This window comes from Bos mutus, chromosome 20 (genome assembly GCF_027580195.1).
Source record: "Bos mutus isolate GX-2022 chromosome 20, NWIPB_WYAK_1.1, whole genome shotgun sequence".
Taxonomy (NCBI): domain Eukaryota; kingdom Metazoa; phylum Chordata; class Mammalia; order Artiodactyla; family Bovidae; genus Bos; species Bos mutus.
The window spans coordinates 62,448,499-62,462,269 of NC_091636.1; the positions used below are offsets into that span (position 1 = coordinate 62,448,499).

A 13,771-nucleotide genomic window follows, 5' to 3' on the forward strand; every position below is an offset into this window, starting at 1 on the left:
TGAGGTCCATGTGTTTATAGGTGTCTGGTTCTCTCTTGTTAGTCTTTTATTACAGGGGTCTCACTTGGGAATCCAGTAGGGTAGAGAGAAGGTTATTTTTCCTTCCCTATATCCCCTCTTTATTCTCAGCTCTTGCACGCATGGACTCTGTAATCACACAACTCTCTCTCTTTTTTAAAATTGTAATTTATTTATATATTTGGCTGTGCTGGGTCTTCACTGCTGCTCGGGCTCCTCTCCAGTTGCAGCAGGCAGGAGCTACTCTCTAGCCGCAGTGCACGAGTCTCTCATTCCGATGGCTTCTCTCGTTGCACCTCCTGGGCTCTAGAACACAGGCTCAGTAGTTGCAGTGCTCGGACTCAGTCACCCTGCAGCACGTGGGATCTTCCCCGACCTGGGATCTAACCCAAGTCCCCTGCATTGGCAGGCAGATTCTTTACCACTGAGCCATCAGGGAAGACCACAACTCTCTTTCCATTCACCCGTGTGCCATGCTTTCTCTAATCTACTGGTCTTTGCAGTCCCCCTGCCAGATATGTTCTTCCTTTGCTTCCAATGGAAGCTCTCGTCCCCCAAGATTGAATCAGGCACCGAAACCATGATGCCTCACAGTTCACATTTCCATGTGGCCATGGATTCCCACAGCCACCATAACCCTCATGACCCTGATCTCAAGTCCAAAACTTTCAATGGACAGCACACTTGGTAAATATTTAGTAAGTAAAAAAGCTGAAGGATTCCTACTTCTCCCTTGAAAGATGTTCACGTATCAAAAAAGTTGCTAATTTTCAAGTCCCTGGTGGCTCTGTTGGTAAAGAATCTGTCTGCAGGGTAGGAGACCTGAGTTCAATCCCTGGGCTGGGAAGATCCCCTGAAGGAGGTCATGGCAACCCACTCTAGTATTCTTGCCTAGGGAATCCCCATGGACAGAGGAGCCTGGCGGGCTGCAGTCCACAGGGTCTCAAAGAATCAGACATGACTGAACAACTAAGCACAAGTCATAAAAACACATTATCAAGACCACAGGGCCATCACAGTTAATAATTTTTGACTCATTCAACACGTAACCGGTACCAATTATAAGCTAAAAATCTTGTTTATGCTTTCATTCAAGGAAAGGAAACAGACAATAAACCCGTGCTGCTCTAAAAATGGGAAAACGTTACCAAATTAGGGTTGTCTAATAGCAATCCACTCCAGTATTCTTGCCTGAAAAATCTCAGGGACAGAGGAGCCTAGCGGGCTACAGTCCAAAAGGTCACAAAGAGTTGGATGTGACCCAGCACGCACACACCGAGACTTGATTGCTCTGACAGCAGGTACTCGGAATGGAATTTCCCAAATGAGGCCAGTAGAGGGAACTGTTGATTGGAAATATCAGGTTCCAGCAGCACCAATGAAGAGGACAGGTTCTTTGTTCCCATCCAGAAGTGGGGGCGGGGGGCTGCACGTGGGAGCAGCAGTGGGGAGCACACACAGGCCATCCCCTCTAACTAGGGAGCACACACAGGCCATCCTCTCTAACTGGGGAGCACACACAGGCCATCCTCTCTAACTGGGGAGCACACACAGGCCATCCTCTCTAACTGGGGAGCACACACAGGCCATCCTCTCTAACTGGGGAGCACACACAGGCCATCCTCTCTAGCTGGGGAGCACACACAGGCCATCCTCTAACTGGGGAGCACACACAGGCTGTCCTCTCTAGCTGGGGAGCACACACAGGCCATCCTCTAACTGGGGAACAGGACCATCCTCTCTAGCTGGGGAGCACACACAGGCCATCCCCTCTAACTGGGGAGCACACACAGGCCATCCTCTAACTGGGGAGCACACACAGGCCATCCTCTCTAGCTGGGGAGCACACACAGGCCATCCTCTAACTGGGGAACAGGACCATCCTCTCTAGCTGGGGAGCACACACAGGCCATCCTCTCTAACTGGGGAGCACACACAGGCCATCCTCTAACTGGGGAGCACACACAGGCCATCCTCTAACTGGGGAGCACACACAGGCCATCCTCTCTAACTGGGGAGCACACACAGGCCATCCTCTCTAACTGGGGAGCAGGACCATCCTCTCTAACTGGGGAGCAGGACCATCCTCTCTAACTGGGGAGCAGGACCATCCTCTCTAACTGGGGAGCAGGACCATCCTCTAACTGGGGAGCACACACAGGCCATCCACTCTAACTGGGGAACAGGACCATCCTCTCTAACTGGGGAGCAGGGCCAACAGCTTCAAAGGAGGTGGCATTGCTGTGCACGGTCAGAAAGGCTCGGAAAACGAGTTTATGGGAAAAGGCAAGGCAGTGCTAGGAAACCTGAGAGATGTGCCAAGCCCTAATTTATTTTAAACAGAAACCAAGTAAAAGCAAAACACTTCAAAAATCCATAAAAATCACAGTGAAGTCAGACTCAAATCATGATCGGGTGTAGTGATAATAAAATAAGATAAATACAATGAAGAGGCGTTTATCCCCGGCTCAGGCCAAGTCATACATTCTCCTCGAAAGTGGGGCCCTCCCCAGATCCAGTTCACAAGTCAGAACACACACGGGCAGCCTGAGCCCCCGGCCGCTGCCTGAAGCCTCCTGTCTCCAGCAGCAAGTGACATGAAGAATGTCATGAAGGGCTTCTTTGGGGTTAGCTGCTCAGTTGTGTCTGACTCTTTGCAACACCATGGACTGTAGCCTGCAGGCTCCTCTGTCCTTGGGAGTTTCCAGCAAGAATACTGGAGTGGGTTGCCATTGACTCGGTGGTAAAGAATCCACCTGTCAATGCAGGAGACATAGGTTCGATCCCTGGTCCAAGAAGATCCCACATGCCATGGAGCAACTAAGCCCATGCACCACAACTACTTAGATCACACTCTTTAAGCCTGGGAATCACAACTACTGAAGCCCAGGAGCCCTAGAGCCTGTGCTCCACAAGAGACGTGACTGCAATGAGAAGCCTGCTCACCACAGCTAGAAAGCAGTCCCCACTCTCTGCAACTAGAGAAAAGTCAGCACATTGCAATGAAGACCCAGCACAGGCAAAAATACCAAATAAAGAAGTTAAAAAATAATGCCAGACTGGCTCTCAGTGCATTTCCTGCAGAACTTTAAAGATATGTTCAAGGAATAACAGGCTTCAGGGATGCACCAGAGGCTATGTGTGCTGAATCAACTTGATATTATCACCAGTTCAGAAGACCCCTGTGGTTTTCTGATTTCATCTTACTTCTGCCGTTCTGTTAAAGGGGAACAAGAAACAGGAAAAGGAAACACCTAAAGCCATCCAATATTTTGGCCACCTGATGCAAAAAGCCGACTCAGTGGAAAAGACCCTGATGCTTTAGAAAGATTGAAGGCCTGAGGAGAAGGGGATGACAGAGGATGAGATGGTTGCATGACACCATTGACTTAATGGACATGAGTTTGAGCAAACTTCCAGAGATAGTGGAGGACAGGGAAGCCTGGCATGCTGCAGTCCATGGGGTTGCAAAGAGTTGGACGAGATCAAGTGCCTGAACAATAAACAAAGCCACCCTCCGGGATGTAATTCATTCCTTCCATTATCTCACTTTATATTTTTGTTCGGGCAAGTCTGGTAGAGGTTAAAATTACTGGTATTACTGATATTTAGGGATTCTTGGAGGCTTTATTTTCATACATTTTCACCATAGAAAAAGCCTAATTCAGGTTCAGTTGTGTTTTTCTTTTACATTTTATTTTTTATGTGAACCATTTTTTAAAAAGCCTTTATTGAATTTGTTATAATATTGCTTCTGTTTTGTGTTTTGGTTTTTTGACCACGGCCACAATGCATAGGGGATCTAAGCTTCCCGACCAGGGATTGAACCCCCATCCTTTGCATTGGAAGGCAAAGTCTTAACCACTAGACCACCAGGGAAGTCCCTCAGCTGTATCCTGATTCTGCAGAACTCGAGGAGGTTAGGCTTTGAAGAGAACACCGGACAGGCAGATCAGGCATTTGCATCCTAATTTACACTCCGAGGCCGGGCTCCTGACTCTCAGCCAAGATACACAGCTGTGATATCAAATAATACAAACGTGTGGTCACTTCCCAGTCTTCCTTAACCACACAGATTCGGTGGGGCCAACGCTGACCAGGTCAAGTCAACTGGGGTCACTGCACCGCCCTGGCCAGTGACTTGTTTGGTCAGGGCCGGGCGTGTGAGGCAAGCCTGACAGCTGTAACCAAAGCTGTGCTGGAGGCTTCTGGAAATGCTCTCCCATCTCAGAGAACAGAACATGGACTGGGACTTGCTCCTTCCCGAAGCTTCCTATGCTGTAACGTGAAGCCACGCTGCTTGGAGCTGCCAGGCCATCTTGAGCCCAGAGGGAAAAGGTCAAGAATTTCTGAGAAGCCGGGCCCAGGTCCTGACAACACAACACCACAAAATGAAGCAACCACCCTTCACTCCCAACTGTTGCCTTCAGACAGGTCATGTTGCAAGAGAAGGCCGTTTTCTCATCGTGGAAGCTTGTTTCGTTGGACACTCAGGAGACTGCACCCAAAAGCCAGAGCAGATCCTGCTGCTGCTGCTGCTAAGTCACTTCAGTCGTGTCCTATCCTAGGCGCCAGTAAAAATCACAGAAACGCAACTGCACCTGTGCCTCAGACGGTAACGACTCCGTCTGCAATGAGGGAGGCCTGGGTTCAATCCCTGGAATGGGAAGATCCCCTGGAGAAGGAGACGGCAACCCACTCCAGTATTCTTGCCTGGAGAATCCCCATGGACAGAGGAGCCTGGTGGGCTATAGTTCATGAGGTTGCAAAGAGTCGGAAACGACTGAGCGCTAACACACACACACAAGTGCAAACAGTAAGCGAAGTCCATTTGAGCTGACGCGTTCTCAGCCCTGGGGGACATGCTGGGAAGTTGAAACTGGCACAGCTTCTCCTAAAAGCCACTTGGTAGGGCCTTCCCTGGTGGCCCAGTGGTTAAGACTCCACACTTCCACTGCCGGGGCCGCCTGTTCAGTCCCTGGTCGGGGAACTAAGATCCCACAGGCCCTGTGGCAAGGCCAACAACAACAACAACAGAAAGCCACTTGGCAGGGGCTCCGTAAACGGACAGGTTGAAAACGTGCCGGTCCTTTGATGAAGCGATTGAGTTCTAAGAATCTGTGCGTACATTTCCCCTCTTTCCTTCTCCGCCCTGCTCTGACCTCCACAAACCACACCTGCGGGGTCCCTTAGCCCTGAAGTCTCGGGTGTGACTTAGCAGGGGCCCTGTGGAAGGTGCCAGAGGGGACGTGCTTCTGGTCCCCGCCTGCCTTCTAGCTAGGGGGTTCAGGTGACCCAGGCCCCAGCTCCTGGGGGCAGCCCTCCCCTCTCCCCCGCCCCCAGGACCCTTCCCTGAGCTCGGGCCCCATCTCCACTCACAGTCCCCTTAACCTTTGCTCGGTTTAGCCTCTGAGTGCACCTGCTGCTCTACTGTACCACCAGGATGTTGGCGGGTACAAGCCCCCCGCTCCAAACTGTCCCCCTCACATCCCACCAGCCCTGACCCCGACACGAACGGCTGCACTCTGGCGTTGTCTGTAACCGGCTAATTCAGAAACCCTCGAGCATGAGACTTTAAATTCAGGAGATGGGGTTACGTGGGCCCTTGACTGCCCCTGTAGACCCAGCACTTAACACAGCCATTGGACATGAAGTGACTGCTGGATAAATATGTTTTAAAAGAAGATCTTGTATAGAAAGATGAGCCACAGTTGACTGACTTTCTCAGTTACTGGACGCCAGGGACACGGACGTGAACACACCATCACTCAGGTGTGTGCTGTAGGAACCAGGCAAATCTCGTGTCCACTGGTCCATGCAGAAAGATCTCCTAGGTCTACTGAGTGAAAACAATTAAAATCAAGTCTCTACAGAATTGCCCCATCCAAGTAAATAAAAGGTGCCTGCACACGCTTTGTGTTTGAAAAGGAGAGACTGAGTTCTGGCAAAGTAACCAGCTGGAATGCAGCCAGTCAATGAGAGACCTGGGGAGAGAGAGAAGGGACAATTCTTTTATTTTTTTAAAACAGTTTTTTAAAATATTTATTTTGTTTATTTGGCTGGACCAGGTCTTAGTTGCAGCATGTGGGATCTAGTTCCCTGACCGGGGATCGAACCCAGACCCCCTTGTACTGGGAGTGCAGAGTCTTAGCCACCGGACCACCAGGAGAGTCCTGGGAAATTTCTAATGATTTTTTAAAACAATACTTCTGTAGTGATTTTTCACCATAAGCACTTATTACTATATGTTTTTTGGTAGTAAGAAATCATCAAATAAATAAAGCTGGTTATAGAATTGGATTAAAACGGGGCATCATTTGATTCTATCCACTAAAATTGCAAACAGCCTCTTTGGTTAAAATATCAGTACGTGAAAGTCGTAACAGAAGCTCTCAACTGCTGTCCTTTATCCTCGCTGTGATCTAGTGATGGCTGTGTCCCTGTGATAACATCTCACCCGGCTCCGTGAACCACTCCAGCCCCAGCTCCGAGGCCCGCTGACAGGCGCCTGGGCCACCATTCTGTATGGGAACCTGTGACACTCCAGTTCCCAAAGTGAGGTCCCCAGCCCTGAAGCACCAGCCTCACCTGGGAACTCGCTGAAACACACACTGCGCGTCTCACCCCAGGCCTTGCTGCTGTTTACTAAGTCGTTTCCGACTCTTTGTGACCCCACAGACGACAGCTCGCCAAACTCCTCTGTCCATGGGATTTTCCAGGCAAGAATCCTGGAGTGGGTCGCCGTCTTCTGCTCCAGGGGATTTCCCGACCCAGAACTTGAACCCGAGTCTCCTGCATTGTCAGGTAGATTCTTTACCATTGAGCCACCTGGGAAGTCCCAGACCTACACAATCCAAAACTCTGGGGACTGGGTCCAGCCATCTGGGTTAAAACACAGATTATCCACCTATGGATTATGATGATTCAGCTTGTAACTGAGCAGGATCCTCCGGGGCCTTCCCAGGACAGACACCCCCACCCCGACCACATCCTCTGCCAGCCTCTTCTTTGTACAAAAAAAAAAAAAGTTAGCCTCCTGCTGCTGCTGCTGCTGAGTCGCTTCAGTCGTGTCCGACTCTGTGTGACCCCATAGACAGCGGCCCACCAGGCTTCCCCATCCCTGGGATTCTCCAGGCAAGAACACTGGAGTGGGTTGCCATTTCCTTCTCCAATGCATGAAAGTGAAGTTCCAAAGAATAAATTTAATCAGAGTAGTGAGAAAATGCAGAAATAAAGGAGAACAGTCAAGCAAAACAAATGAGTAATAGTTTAGCCATTAAATAAAGTCAAGGACCTTCAGTTCCTTCTCAAGGGCCACAGGTGATATTCTGAGCCACGTCCTCTGAGCTGTTTTGCAGACACTGAAAGCCCCGCCAGGTGGAAGAACTTAAGTGTATGCTGCCCAGAAGCACGAGACCCCAGACCGCTTGGAACTAGAGGTTGATGAGGTTGACTTCCAGTTATCTCACCACCAGCCAATCAGCAGAATGTTCACAAGCTGATCAGACACCCGAAACCCCTCTTCCTCATCCTGTCTTTAAAAACCCCTCCCTGAAAGCCTGCAAGGAGTTGCAGCCTTTGGAGCACTACCTGCCTGGATTCTTTACTTGGCACCGGCAATAAATGCTGCCCGTTCCTTCACCACAACCCAGGGTCAGGAGGTTGGCTTTACTGTGTGCTGGCAAGCGGACCCAAGTTCGGTTCAGAAACAAGCTCAAGTCTGACAACCAAGCTCTGTGCTCCGAGGTCATGATACTCTCAGGGAGGAGGGCAGCAAGTCATCATCCCCAGCTGTATCAATATATTCGGGAAAAATCATGTCCTCACATGGAGGCAATTAAGATAAAGAAGGAAACACTGTTTTCTTTAAAATATAGCACGGCAGAGGATGAGATGATTGGGTGACATCACCGACTCGATGGATGTGAGTTTGAGCAAGCTTCAGGAGTTGGTGATGAACAGGGAGGCCTCGTGTGCTGCAGTCCATGGGGTCGCAAACAGTCGGACATGACTGAGCGATTGAACTGAACTGAATAGCACAAAAACTACACTCCACCCTTCCCTGCTCCCAAACAATTCAGTGCCAAACCTTGGTGGGCAGAGCCAGGAGGCTCCCTGTAGGCCTGGGTGGGTCAGGGCCCCAGTGGAGGGAGCGGACACCGTGCCAGGGGGAGGGAAGTCCATACAGAGCATGAACAAATCAGTTAAATAGGTCAAGGGCTGTGGAAGCCAGGAAAAAGAGGAAATACATTACGTTTTGTTTCTAAAAGAAGATAAACAGAATCCATCGACACGTCCAATCGTTAACAATGGTTCCCTCCAGAAAGTAAAAACGGAAAGACCTGGCAGTGAGGAGCTAAGTGATTTTCACCCTTAACTTTAATTGCTTGTGTGTTTTATTTTCCAAACATTATCTACTATATTTTACAATCAGCTTATCAGAACATCGGCAGGGCTCCGTGGAGAAAGCACCAGGAGGGCCGCCACGTTGCCAGCCTCCTCCGGCATGACCCAGTCTGGGTAGCAGTCCCAACCCCCCACACCCCCACCGCTGGTACCTGCACACTTCAACACACCCCAGCCATCTGCGTCCCACCAGCTGCTCTGCAGTCTAAGCTTTTTGGAGGGGAGGCTCCACCAGGGACCACCAGCTCTCTTGAGGGCAGAGCAGGAAGTCCATGAACACAGGAGTCTGCCCCCTGTCTCCACTTCCCACAAAAGCAACGGGCAGAAGACTTATCTGTACCAGAAACCACAGAAAGACACCATCCACTGGCCAGAATTCCTGGAAGGAATTTCTGTCAAATGCAGTGGAGACAGAAGCAGGTTGCAGGCAAGGACAGGGCATTACAGGTATTTGACCTGTAATGTACAGGTATGAGACCTCTGGGGGCTCCACCAGTGTCCCCAGAGAAAGAGGGGCTACAGAGATGCATGGAGAGCCACTGATGCCGTTTCCAACCCCCAGGCACATGAGCCAAGCCCGTGGTGCTCCCACACCCAGCTCCTACTGCTGCAGAGATGACACCAGGCAGGGGGCAGGGGACATTCAACCATGATGGCACAGGCTGCTGGCCCACCCCACGCCTGCAGCCCAGGGCGGGGAGCAGCTGGGGTCCCACACCTGCAGCCCAGGGCGGGGAGCAGCTGGGGTTTCACGCCTGCAGCCCAGGGAGAGGAGCAGCTGGGGTGACTGACCCCAGCCTGCCTGGGTTTCTCCCTCTAGGTCCCAGGCTCAGACCCAGAGCCTGGAAAACACACGGAGCCCTTTTCTTCTCTTTTTGCTGGGCCTCTCTCTAACCTTGAAAGGACCTACGCCATCATCTTTTTAATTTATTGTTTTTTTATTGGAGGATAATGGCTTTACAATGTAGTGTTAGTTTCTGCTGTACGACAGAGTGAATCAACTCTATGTATACATATATCCCCTCCCTCTTAAGCCTCCTTCTCACGAGGCCCCATCTCACCCCTCTAGGTCATCACAGAGCACCGAGCTGAGCTCCGTGTGTTGTACAGTAGCTTCCCACTAGCCATGTCATCTTTGACTTAAATAAACCAGTCAGAGAAGCACGAGCCCTGCGTAAAGATAATCGAACTTTGTATTCTTCCAAATTCCTATGTTGAAACCCCAGTCCCCACTGTGTCTGTACTTGGAGATGGAGGTTTTGTGCAGGTAACTTAAGGTTAAATGAGGTCATATGGGTGGGGCCCCGATCCAACAGGACTGGTGTCCTTACACGAGGAGACACGAGACCCCTGGATCTCCTCTCTCTGCCATGCAAGGACATAGCAGGGAGATGCCACGTGCAAGCCAGGAAGAGAGGCCTCCCCAGGAACCAAGTGGCCCAGCACCTTGACCCTGGACTTCCAGCCTCCAAAACTGTGAGAAATAAATTTCTGCTGTTTAAGCTCCTAATGTATGGTGATTCTGTTAATAGCAGCCCAAATGGACTAAGACATTAGTATGCTCATAAAGAAAAAACTACATGAGTTTGAGCAAACTCTGGGAGATACTGAAAGACAGGGAGGCCTGGTGTGCTGTAGTCCATGGGATTGCAAAGAACCTGGACACAGCTGAGCGACTGAACAACAACAACCCAACGAATAGTGTTAAAACAAACTAATGAAGTCATGTGGAGCATTTCCAAAGATGTTAAGAGTAAAGAAGAGAAAAGAAAAAACAATGATGACAAAGAGTTTAGAGAGGAGGATCTAAGCTACACCTAAGAGGGAATCCCGGAAAGAAAAAATAAAACAAGGCTGATGCAGTGTTCAAAGAAGTAACAAGAAAGTGTTCCCGAAAATAAAAATATGCCTAACATGAGTCAAACAAAGAGAGAAGGAATGGAAATACACGGTATGGCTGTTTTCGGGTTTTTTTGTTGGCGGTGGTTGGTTGGGTTCTGTGCCCTGTCAAGGATGGGGGGCAGGCATCATCACAGTTTAAGACACATCAGGGTGTCACAAAGACAAAAATCAGGCTGCACTCGGATTGCTCCTCTGCAACACGGTCCTTTTTTTTTTTTTTAAACAGGAAAACGGCAAGTTGTTATTTTCTGTGTGACTACAAAATAAAAATATTTTCAAATAGGCAAGAATTCAGAAAGGGCCTCATGGGTATTGATAGCATAGGCACCACTAATACCCTTACACACACAAAGAGCTCTTGCAAATCACTAAGTAACCTCTTCTTCCTGTTCGTTCTCATACTCTAGGATGAGACTTGGGCTCCAGTCCATGCCATGGCCCCGCTGCCCAGAGATGCCTGCCAACCTGTGGCAATCCCAGAGGGAACTGGAGCCTGGCACTCCACACTCTCCACCGGCCGTGGAGACCGCTTACCTAGATGGCTCAGCATTTCAAAGGCCTGGGACCCAAGTGGAGATGGTGTTTCTCCTTTTGTGCGTCCCTTCATGACCTACCCTTTCACGCACACCTCTTTGAGTTGGCATCACCCACCGTCCAGAAGGGCTGAAAGCCAGCCCAGACCCACCTCTCCCCCTGTGGCCTACATCTCAACCCCTGGGACCTGAGCTTTCTGCCACACGGCCTGTGTTTCTTCTCTGCTCTGTGACAAGGACTCCGTGTCCACCAGGGTCATCTCGCCCCCGTCACCACCCACCCAGCCTCATGCCACCCAAGTGCACCTCCTCACCTTGGATCTAGACCCTTGATCACCTGGTCCTGCTTCCTCATGGGGCCACTTCTTCCACCATCCTAGAGGCGTGCAGTCCTTGCCCTTCCTAAGATGAGCCAGCTCCCTCTGGGTCCCCGGGCTTTATGGTGTTCGAACAGGCACTGCCTGCCTCTGACTTCTGCAATGCCCAGCACAGGCCCCCTCCTCCATGACCCCAGTCCCAAAGCACCAGGCTAGATGGGGTGTTCTCACCCCACATCTCCGGACACACCTTCCATCAGAGCCCCATCAGATGGCTATTGAGCTGGACAATTACTCAAGGGCAGAAACGCCCTTCACTTCACTACCCCTGGTCCCTGCCTTGGTCCTTGGTCAGTGGGCAGTTAAGCAGTGATAAGGCCTCGGTCACTGAACGCTTCTCACAAAATCCTTTTACTCTTTTGCACCTGGGCTTTCAGAGTCTGGAGTGCCTCCATATGAGGGAAGGCTTCACGCGGACAGGTGTGAATGAGCACAGTCGAAACACCTGGCTGACTCTGGTGGTTTTCCACCTTAGGCGTCTTGATTGAAAAGCAGGTGTGCTCAGACAACTTCCCGTTAAAAGGATGAAACGGCAGGACACTGAGTCTCTGCTTCGCCCGAGCTCCAAGATCAGCCACTCAGGCAGGCTTAGACATGGGAGTCGGTGATGCAGGGTGGGATAGCAGGGTCCGCCTCGGGTGGCCCCCACAGAAGTTCCCTTTCCAGAATCGACATGCAGTCTGCTCCGGGGCATTTTCTGCAGCTTCCGGCCCTGACTCCAGTTCTCTGCAGCTCTCAGTAACACTCAGCAACACTAAATAGTGGCCCACATTCCTTTCATAGACAAACGCCCTTTCTTCTGAACTCAGCCTGAAGCAATTTCTCTCCTGGAAGCTGAGAACCCAAGTGATGCAATAGATAGAATTTTGAAAGCCAAGAATTTTGAAAGCGGTCAATTACAAACCCAGTTAATGCTACAGTTACAAATAAAGCGTGGGTCTGAAGGAACAAGCATAGTTTCATGTTCGTCTCACAATGTTAAAGTTAAGTTGCTCAGTCCTGTCGGACACTTTGTGACCCCATGGACTGTAGCCTACCAGGCTCCTCTGTCAATGGGGATTCTCCAAGCAAGAACACTAGAGTGGGTTGCCATCCCCTCCTCCAGGGGATCTTCTCATCCAGGGATCGAACCCAGATCTCCTGCAGTGCAGCCAGATTCTTTACCATCTATCTGAGCCACCAGGAATGTCCGAGTCCAGTTCCAAATCGGAGAGCTGTGCACAGTTCGCTTGGCAATGCTGGTGTAAGGATCACCTCTAGAGATAAAAATCCTGGGCAGGAAGGATGTTTACCCTTTACAAGGTGCTCTCACTAACAAGCCCCACCTTGTCATGCTAACACCCTCTCAGCAAGAAGCCCCTGGTTTTTCTCTACATCTCCAGGCAAAGTGCAAAGTTATCTCCTAAATGTGTCCACATTTTATACATTAACTGTCACTAGGGTCTCTCCCACTCATGAGTTCACCAGCATCTTTCGGACCCTGGGTCTCCGAGCACTGGTGGGGTGTTAGGCTCTAGGAGAGCTGACGTGGAAGTTGGGTGTCCTGTACAGTTTCACGTTCAAAGGCTTTGGGCAGTTGCAGAGCTAATTCCGCCCCACACTGAGTCCCGCACCAGCGGGTAAACTGCACTTGTAACAGAGAACAGACCTGACTCCATACTGGATCTATTCCTTTCACCGCAACCCCTGTGCTCCAAGGCCTGTGCTTAGTCATGCTGGATCTCCACCTTTTGTAAGACAATGCTGCCTAGGCCTGAACTGTACAGGACGGCCCATTCTCAAGGCTCTGACCTTTAAAAGTGTAACACGTTTCCATTCATATAGAGATTAAGGGTGGCAGAGCAGAAAATAACAATTGTCCTGGTGGAGATTTACAGGAACCTTGTGACCAGACCTGCTCAGACAGCCACAAGAACAGAGGATTCTAGCACCAAGAAGGTTGTAAGTGACCAGCCACACACACCCCTCTCCCCTTTTAGTAAAAATGAAGCCTGAATTCTACCTCAGGTAAGATGGTTCTTTGGGGGCCCTCGTCCACCATCTCCTCGGTCTTCTGGCTTTTTGAATAAAGTCACTATTCCTTGCTCCAACCCCTTGTCTCCGGACTGACTGTCCTGTCCTGCAGACAGCAGTGCAGGCGTGGACTCAGCAACACACCTTCCCAAATGCACAAACAGAATGCACCCACCCTCGACCCTTTCCTGTCCTTCTCAGCAGTAAAGCATGACCTCTGATCAGTGACACACGTGCAACACCAGTCTCAGGAGCTGAGGTCAAGTGCAGGCCCCCCACGGCCTGGGGGCCCTGGTCCGACCTCGCGGGCTCTGGGGAGGGAAGGTGAAGCTCGGTCTTACCTGCCTGGGCAGCCGTGATGAGGGCCGTGTTCCCCTCGCTGTCCTGCCAGTTGACATCAACATGGGGGCACTCTGCTAAGATCACCACAGTATCCACAAAGCCGTGGTAGCAGGCGACAATAAGGCCGGTCTAGAAATGAAGAGGGAAGTAGGTCAGAAGGGCAGAGCGAGTATCATCACC

The 13,771-nt window shown here is 50.6% G+C and overlaps 1 protein-coding gene across 2 annotated transcripts in view; it reads right to left on the reverse strand.

Moving 5' to 3' along the window:
- ANKRD33B (ankyrin repeat domain 33B) overlaps window positions 1-13,771 on the reverse strand; it is a 99,203-nt gene that overhangs the window by 24,837 nt on the left and 60,595 nt on the right. For both annotated transcript variants that reach the window (XM_070357715.1, XM_070357714.1), the window contains exon 2: window positions 13,591-13,720. In XM_070357715.1, the coding sequence (XP_070213816.1) occupies window positions 13,591-13,720 (130 nt within the window). The remainder of the gene's footprint in view (window positions 1-13,590; window positions 13,721-13,771) is intronic.